Genomic DNA, 9,452 nt, shown 5'->3' on the forward strand with positions numbered 1-9,452 from the left:
AAGCCCATGTAGATACTCTAGTGTAGATAGGGCTGTGTGGATATTCCTGTGTAGACAGGTCCATGTAGATACTCCAGTGTAGATAGGGCTGTGTGGATATTCCTGTGTAGATGGGACTGTGTGGATATTCCTGTGTAGATGGGACCGTGTGGATATTCCTGTGTAGACAGGCCCACGTAGATATTCCTGTGTAAATAAGGCTGTGTGCATATTCCTGTGTAGACAGGCCCATGTAGATACTCCTGTGTAAATAAGGCTGTGTGGATATTCCTGAGTAGATGGGACTGTGTGGATATTCCTGTGTAGATGGGGCTGTGTGGATATTCCTGTGTAGATGGGGCTGTGTGGATATTCCTGTGTAGATGGGGCTGTGTGGATATTCCTGTGTAGATGAGGCTGTGTGGATATTCCTGTGTACATAGGGCTGTGTAGCTATTCCTGTGTAGACAGGCCCATGTAGATACTCCTGTGTAAATAAGGCTGTGTGCATATTCCTGTGTAGACAGGCCCATGTAGATACTCCTGTGTAAGCAGGCCTGTGTGTATAGGGCTGTGTAGATACTCCTGTGTGGATAGAACCGTCTAGATACGCCTGTGTAGGAATGAGTGAGTTCCTAAGCATCGCTGGAACAGTAAGGGCAGGCCAACCTGAGCAGAGTCACAGGACATCACAACCCAGGGCCTGTCTTCCCTTACATACCTGTGTCAAACCATTCTGTGTGTGCTCTATAAAGACAAGGCACCCACTGTCCCCATCCATGGGACAGTCAAGGTCACATCTAGTGAGGTAACACCTGGGCATGTGAATGTCTAACAGAGCTCAGGCTGCATCAACCCGTCTTCAACTGCAGAAGCCCACTCCTCCTTGTAGCTTGGAATAATGCCCTCGACATGCATGTGTGTCCTCAGGAGAATGTCACAAAGTGTTCGTGTTTCAGGGCAGGACACAGGCCAAGAGAGCCGAGACGAACTCACACCTCAACTTTATTCCGCACCCTCACAGGAGATCTGTACAGTGTAGAAAGCAAAGCCCACCAGAGCAGGCGCAAAGGCTACACCCAGGACCAGACCACTGCAAAGGTGACAGGGTCACCAGAGGCTGGCAACCACAAAACAAGGACACCAAGAGCTCCTCTTCAAGTCTCACCAAGGATCCAGAGCAGGTTCCAGAGCCCTGAGATCCCAGCAACCCACTCCAGAACCATTAAGGAGCTGCCAAGGCCCGGCAAGGCCTATAGGGCAAGGGTGTCTTTGATGAGCCTGCGCATAGTGGTGGTGACTGAGGTGCCCAGGGCCTCGGTGATCTGAAAGGAGATCTTGTAGAGGTAGGGCTGCACGTCCCGCAAGCCCGTGTCAAACACGTTGTCCAGCTCTGACTGAGTGGGCATCTTGGGCAGGTACTCATGCCGGCTCATCACCTCCACGATGTTGATAATCTTCTCACACAGCTTCTCGCCCACCTTCTCTCTGCAGATCTGCCGCTCCTGCTCTGTGGCCAGGGCTACCACGTGCACCTTGACAGTCCACACCTCCCAGGGGATGCACTCATCCGAAAAAGGCCAGCGAGACTTCTTCTTCTGGTAGAATTCCAAGGACATCTGGCCCAGCCCATCGCCACCTGAGTTCCGCAGTGCATCCTGGGGAAGACACGAGAGATGAGCAGACCATGCCTTAGAGGGCTCTGATTCTGTGAGGCTTGATTCCCACACTGAGGAGCTCAAATATTCTCACCTGTACCCACCCTGCCACCAAACATGGGAGACAACGAGACCTAGAGGAGGACTTGTGACGGTGACATCCAACGCTGCCGGCCTGAATGGTTCAGGTGAACTAACCCTCCTTCCCCAGCTCCGTCTGTTAAGTGTGTTGCATGAAATCAAATGTGAGCTAAGGGGCTGGTGCACATGCATACACGTGTTACAGCCAGAGGCCATGCTGTGGTTTGAATGAGAATGGCCCTCACAGGCTTACACATTCGAATACTCGGAGCTGCTGGATTTGGATCAAGGTCTTGTGAGGCTGTAAGGGATTTGTGACACAGATACGCAAACATCTGATGTTGTATTTCTCAAGAAGGAATCTGGAATGCCAACAAATGTGAGAAGGAACGCGGTTTCTATAGAACAGGGCAAAAGATGCTCGCGCCTGAATGTTTACATAACCTTGAGGGTGCAAGAGAGCCAGGCTTCTCTGCTGAACGATAAACTCAAAACACATCTAAGAGCTGCAATGACAAAAGAATGAGCCTTGCGATGGCGAATGCTCTTCTCCCCACTGCGTGGGCCCCTGGTTTCCTGTTTCAGGTTTTCTTGTAACAATTAATCACCTCTCGTAAGAATTGTTTGGAATGGGTAGGGGTGTGGCCCTGGAGGAGGTGTGACACTGGCTCTGAGGTGTCAAGACTGGTGCCGTCCCCAGTGAGCTCTCTGCCCCATCCTCTAAGTTCTCGACCACCACCTCAGCACCACACCTGCTTGCCTGCGGCTGCACTCCCCACCCTGACGGTGACAAACTGACCTCTCAAACTGTAAGCTCAAACACAGTCTCCTAGCAGTTGTCATCGTCACAGTGTCTTACCACAGCAAGACAAAGGTAAGGCAGAAGTTGGTACGAGGAGTGGGTACCGCCTGTTACAGGTCTGGTCATGCTGTTTTGGGGGAATGTGGAAGACTTTGGGAATATGGATTAGGAAAGTAACTGAATATTCTAAGTGGGGCTCAATGGGTCATCCTAATAGATGTTTGGAAGACAATGGTGCTAGACAATGTGGACTATGGAGGCTCCCCCTCAAGAGGCTTCAGAGGGCACAATATTATCCACTGGGCTAGAGGCCATTCCTGTGATGTTTATGTCCCTACAGTCTGCCTGAGGCTAAGTTTAAAAGTAACAATGAATTCTGTTGACAGAGGAGATTCAAGACAGCATAATACTGACTCCACCTTACGAATGTCTACAGCAAAAACTAAATGGGGAGAAAGAAAGCACCAGGAAGTTTAATGCTGGTGCCTAGGCTTGCCCTGAGGTTAATGCTGGCATCCAGGCTTGCTCTGAAGGGGGAGGAGATTTTCTAAAGGCACCAGACAGGAGTTTGCCCTGTTGGTTTTCAGTCCTGCTTTGATCCAGTCTTTCCTGTAGGAATGGAAATGTAGTCTGTGCCATTGAATGCTGGAATTATATGATAGGCTTTTTGATTTTATAGGGGGTTACAAATCAGAGATTAACTTGAGTCTCAGAAGACTTTGGATATAAAAGTGAATGCAGGTGTGGCGTTGACTGCAGGTGTGGTGTTGACTGCAGGTGTGGCGTTGACTGCAGGTGTCGTGACAACTTTAATCCATCATTTGGGAGGCAGAGGCAGGCGGATCTCTGAGTTCAAAGCCAGCCTGGTCTATAGAGTTGAGATCTAAGTAGCCAGGGATACACAAGAGGCTATCTTGAAAAACAAAAACGAAAAATTGTGCTGAGACTGTGAAAGAACATGGAGACTTTTTAAGTTGGACTCAGTTCATTTTACATTATTATAAAAGTCTATGGGGGCAGGGAGTAGAATGTGGTGGTTTAAATCAAGCCAGTAAGTTCAACTGCTTGATCCCTGTTGGCAGAACTGTTTGGGAAGGATTATGAGGTGGGGCCCTGTTGGAAGAGGTCTGCCACTAGGAATAGGCTTTGAGATCTCAAAATCCCACTGTGTCTCCTGCTCATAGGTTGGTGTCTGTTCTCAGCTACTGTTTCAGTACCGTGCCTGTCTGCTGCCACGCTCCTGCCATGGTGGTCACAGATTCTAACCTTCCGACACTGTGAGCCCCAAATAAAACACTGTAATAGTTGCCATGGCTACAATGTTCTATCACTCGAATACAAAACTAAGACAGGGTGCAGGCCTATAATCCCGGCACAGGGGAGGTAAAGACTTGGGGAGCTCAAGTAGGCTACCAGGCCTAGGCACCTATTCTGTGTTAAGAACTTCCAACAGCCCCATTGGCTCCTCTGAACAATTGCAGAAGGGAGGAGGCAACAACAGGTGAGCAAACAGCTTAGTAAGGAAGAGAGCTCGCCCACAGCCTTGAGGACCAGAGTCTGACCCCACAGTCACATAAAGATGTTAGGTGAGGTGTGGATGGGCAGGGCAATGTCTGGGCTCGAGAGCCAGCTGGTCCAGCCTAATGTGTGAGCTTTGGAGCCAGTAAGAGACTGTCTCAAAGGATGATACCCGAGACCATCTTCTCAACTCTGCTTGTACGTTACACATGCACCTGCATGTACACATGCATACAGGTATTTTAAAAAATCAGTTTCCAGGGCTGGAGAGATGGCTCAGTGGTTAAGGGCACTGACTGCTCTTCCAGAGGTCCTGAGTTCAAATCCCAGCAACCACATGGGGGCTCACACCCATCTGTAATGGGATCCGATGCCCTCTTCTGGTGTGTCTGAAGACAGCTACAGTGTACTTATATATAATAAATGAATAAATCTTAAAAAAAAAAAATCAGTTTCCAAAGTGATTTCGTGAAGAGCTGTACCACAGCATGACTCCAGACTGTCTGATCTCAATGCCTGTCATCCAGCTTCACGCTAGGGGCCCCCTCTTTCACACTAGGGGCCTCCTCTTTCACACTAGGGATCCCCTCTTTCACACTAGGGGTCTCCTCTTTAACACTAGGGATCCCCTCTTTCACACTAGGGGCCCCCTCTTTAACACTAGGGGCCTCCTCTTTCTGCTACACCAGTCTTGGGTCCCCCCAACCTTCAAATCACTTTCCAGGGCTGCAGAAACGGCTCACTGGTTACGAATACTTGCAAAGGACCCTAGAGTTCCAACATTCACAACCACATCTAATTCCAGTTCCAGAGACTCTGACAGCCTCTTCCAACCTCCACAGGCATGTGCACGCCTGTGGCATATACTGACACAGACATACACATATACATGTAAAAAAATACAATCTCTTCTAACAACTCTCCAACATCTCCTCCCCGGATAAACTTTACTTGCTTGTCTACATCCTGACAGCACAAACTCACCTTTTTAAAAGATTCGTTCATTTAATATATGAGTGCTCTACCTGCATCTACACACCAGAGGAGGGCATCAGATCCCACTATAGATGGTTGTGAGCTACCATGTGGTTGCTGGGAATTGAACTCAGGACCTCGGGAAGAGGAGTCAGTGCTCTTAACCGCTGAGCCATCTCTCCAGCCCCAACTCAGTCTTTTTAAAAGAAGGAATGGTGACACCTTAGGACCAGTTTAGAAAAGAGGCAGTTAAGGGACAGAGTTAGGACAAAAACAGACCGGCAGTTTCACTTGTTGTCCTCATGGAACCGAGCTCTACCTATGCTGTCCCGTGGGCTGCAGCTGCAGGCTGGGCTGGGTGGCGCCCTGAGCACCAGAAGGTAAAGATGCCTCGGGTGGGCACAATCATCCCTCCGTAGCCCTGCAACAGCAGCAGACTCCAGCAGCCCCTAGGCACATCTAGATCACTAAACCCTTGTGGTCCCATGAGGCAGGCCCCACTGTCACTCCAAGCTCATTTCTGTGACGTCAGCTGCCAAGGTCAGACTTAGGGGGAGGGATTGCTCTCGTACCTAACAGTCACCCCATACAGACACAGTCTCACTATGCGGCTCTAGCTGTCTTGATCTCACTATGTAGACCAGGCTAGTCCCCATGCCCACAGGTCCCTAGTCGGAAGCCCTCTTCTCTGTGCCTGCCTGTCACTGGAGATCAGAGGGACAGGCACCACCTATCTTAAAAGAGTCACCAGAAAAACCTCACAACCTCTCCCTTTCCACGCTCACAGAGACAGTGGTGCAGGAGCTCAATGTCAGAGCCTCGGAGAGTGTCCTCCTGGCTGTGCAAATCCTGCAACTGTGCTTAGGAATGGACAGGCTCAGGGAACCAAGGAATGAGGGAGGAAGAAAGACAAGAGAGGGGAAGGAATTCCCTTCGATACTTTGAAACTCTGTCTCAATAAAGACAGAGATAAAAATCACATTGCCAGTGAGGGGGGAAATAGGGCAATGTGGGAGAAATAAAAACATATCACACGCTGTCTCTCGTGCAGAATCTAGATTAAACACACGTAGAACCATCATGACATGACAGGAGCACTACTGGGGGAGGAAGGAGATCAAGAGAGGGATGGATAAGAGCAAGGTACAATGGCAAACATGTGTAACACGTCATAATGAAACCATTCTCTACACTAGCTAACAAAATACTAAAAATCCACAATACCACTTCCATCACCAGATGGAGGTGGCCAACATGAGCTGCCTGCTGTGTCCCTTACCTCCTCCTTCCTACCTACAAAAGTGTACACAGGCATGGGTCACAGTGCCCAAAGGGACTTCACAGACTATGTGAGGAAGAAACAGAAGTGAGTGTCACAGACAGCAGTGGAGCCTCACTGCTTAAGCTGAGGGGCGGGTGGCGTCCAGCCTGCGCCTCCTCCTAAAGAACTGTCTACGCGCCCTCCCAGACACACAGAGCCTACCTCCCCCACAGACCTCTCAATGTCTGTCCTATTGAGTCTTGAAGTGCATATTACAGGTCCCCCTTCCATTGGCTGGGCCATGCGCCTACCTTGAATTCCCCAACAACCTTGCGCAAGGCGCGGTCCAGCTCCTCGGAGGAGACACGCACATATGTGAAGTCGATGAAGTCACAGTCTACATCCTGGATGCCCACGGTGCCGATGGAGTACGTGCCCTCCTTCTTGTAGTGAAACTTGCCTGTGCTGCGGTGAAGCAGCACCGTGTGCAGCACGGCCAGCATGGCCTCCTCCACCTGCCGCCCCTCCACCGACACCTCCAGCACTTCTGATCGACAGTTCATCCTGCAGCCGGAGCCGGAGCAAAGGCGAGAGACAAGACGCTTCACCCCACCTAGGGGCCAACCTGTAAGAAACAAGTCAGATCATCTAGAAGGTCCTGTCCACTTCCTGCTCAACTGGGCTCATCCCTGCCTCTCCGGCCCTCCTGGGTTTTGGCAGTGCATTTTGTGAGAAACCCACAAACCCTTAGGATCAGCAAGGGGCCAAGCTTCGAGGTTTCCGGTCCGCAAACCAAGTGAGGTGAGACTTGCATTCATTTGTGGTGTTCAGTCCAGCAGTTCGGTCAAGAACAACTGTGCTGCAACAGGCAACAGGAAGCTGCAGATGCAGGAGGGGAGAGGGTCCCACAACGGCTAGAGCCTGAGGTGGGAGCACAGCAAGAACAGCTTGAGTCAATTTCCTTAGACCTTAGTAGCCTGGCTAAAGCAAGTGGACTCTGTCCCAAGGGAAACAAAGTTACAGAACCCTTGTGCCAGAGTCAGATCTCTGCATGGGAAGGCCAGCTCTTGTTGACTCCTTTGGGGTCACAAACCACGTTGGACAAACCAGTGAAAGCTATAAAGGCTGCCTTTAAAACCTGTAACACACACTGTGCAGACACCCAGACTCCATGGTAAAATACATTTAATGCTGAAAGGTTGGGCAGCAGGATGAGCAGAGGTGCAACTAGCAACGGGGCAGTGGGAGATGCAGTGAGGGATGCAGTGCGGGAGCGCTCACACCCAACAGAGGGCAGTGAGGGATGCAGTGTTGGAGCATTGGCACCCAACAGAGGGCAGTGAGGGATGCAGTGTGGGAGCACTCACACCCAACAGAGGGCAGTGAGGGATGCAGTGTGGGAGCGCTCACACCCAACAGAGGGCAGTGAGGGATGCAGTGTGGGAGCGCTCACACCCAACAGAGGGCAGTGAGGGATGCAGTGTGGGAGCACTCACACCCAACAGAGGGGCAGTGAGGGATGGAGTGCAGGAGTGTTCAAATCCAGCAGTCCCAGGTCGATACCTAACAATACTGCTCTTGCTTCTTACTTGTTTGTAAAGGAAGAAGTCTGAGCTGCATGTGGTAGCACACACTTCTAATCCCAGCACCCAGCACCCAGCACCCAGCACCCAGCACCCAGCAGGCAGAGGCAGAGGCAGAAGCAGAGGCAGGCGGATCTCAGTGAGTTCAAGAATAACTTAGACTACATAGTGAGTTCCAGGACAAATAGAGACAACTGTATTTAAAAGCATGACCCCCTCAAAAAAAACAGACAGACAGACAGACAAGATCAGTTTCCAAGACTGACCTGTAACTCCTGGACTCCAGTAGCCTTCCTACCTCCACCTCCTAGACAGGCGAGCCTGGCCCTGCTACATATTCCTCTAGGTTGTTTCAATCTTTTGTTTTGTTTTCTCTGTGTAGCCCTGGCTGTCCTAGATCTCCTTCTGTAGACCAGGCTGGCCTTGGGCTCAGAGATCCTCTTGCCTCTGCCTCCCGAATGCTGGGATTAAAGGTGTGCGTCGCCACCACCTGCGACCTCAGGTATTTTACCACAGGAACAGAAGAACGAAGGCTCTCTCGGACCTTGAGAAAACCATTCGGTCTTTCGTTTTCTACCTATAAATTGGGACTGCAGCAAGGGCTTAGGGTATTTTATGTAAAACAGTCCACAGGTCGAAAACAATGACTCAAACGTCAGGCACCCAGAATCAGAGGGCATAGCTCTCCCTACAGCTGAAGGGGTAGCTCAGTTGCACGTGTATACCCCTTAAAACTGCCTGTCAAGTAGCAACTGCTAAGCATTAGGTGCCATGTTTGTTATTAGATGGTTACTGCTTGGTAACTATGTAGGCACCAGGGTGCGGAAGGAACTCTAAAGGTAACAAACCGAGCCCACAGGGAGTGCAAGCAGCTCTGCTTCTTAGATGTGTGTTCCACTTGGTGTTTCTTGGTGACTTCTCCCCACCTTCAACACACACTATCTCATCTTTAAACTATTTCTTCTACCAAAGGAATCCTCACCTCGTGTTTCAATCCACTGGCTTTAGTTTTGTTATATGCCTTATTAGTGTGTTTGGTAGTGGGGACGGGGGTGGGGGTTGTTTTTTATTTTTGAGACAGCCCTTCATCTAATCCAGGCTGTCCTCCAACTCCTTGATTGAGGCAGCAATTTCTACCTCAACTTCCCAAAAGCTGGGTTTTGTCTCCTGCCCTTAAATAGTAGCGCTCGACTCTGGGCACAAGACAACACTGTATGGACCGCTCTGCCATTATTAGGTCAGGCACACCTGTCTCTGTTTTCTGCCTCTCTCATTAGACACTGTTTCTACAGCAAAGACTATATTCTATTTATCGCTATAAACTGGTTCCTGTTAACTCCTCAGTGCATCCTGGCCCGGAATACCAGGTTCTTTCAAGAGTTCGTTTCTCGTGGATCAAGAATGCGACGGCTCCCTGACTCATTATTATTTATTCTCTTGTTTAATTCCATTCTGCGTTTTCCCACCTCGAGATTCCCAGCTCTGGTCCAGCCTTTTCTACTATTTCTCCCTCTGATCAGCAACTTCCCTCGGTTTCAGCATTATTCCAGGACCCACCCCTTTCTTCCAGTCCCAGCCAGTTTACACAGGATACA

At 50.1% G+C, this 9,452-nt stretch overlaps 1 protein-coding gene across 1 annotated transcript; it reads right to left on the reverse strand.

Moving 5' to 3' along the window:
• Nucleotides 1-965: 965 nt before the first annotated feature.
• Atg101 (autophagy related 101) lies at nucleotides 966-7,330 on the reverse strand. Its single transcript, XM_032885017.1, has 3 exons — nucleotides 7,020-7,330; nucleotides 6,586-6,899; nucleotides 966-1,637 (listed from the first exon to the last, which is right to left on the reverse strand). Exons 1-3 carry the CDS (start codon nucleotides 7,090-7,092, stop codon nucleotides 1,233-1,235), a joined length of 792 nt encoding a protein of 263 aa, XP_032740908.1. The 5' UTR covers nucleotides 7,093-7,330; the 3' UTR covers nucleotides 966-1,232.
• Between the last annotated feature and the right edge of the window lie 2,122 nt (nucleotides 7,331-9,452).

Source organism: Rattus rattus, chromosome 1 (genome assembly GCF_011064425.1).
Source record: "Rattus rattus isolate New Zealand chromosome 1, Rrattus_CSIRO_v1, whole genome shotgun sequence".
Lineage (NCBI taxonomy): Eukaryota > Metazoa > Chordata > Mammalia > Rodentia > Muridae > Rattus > Rattus rattus.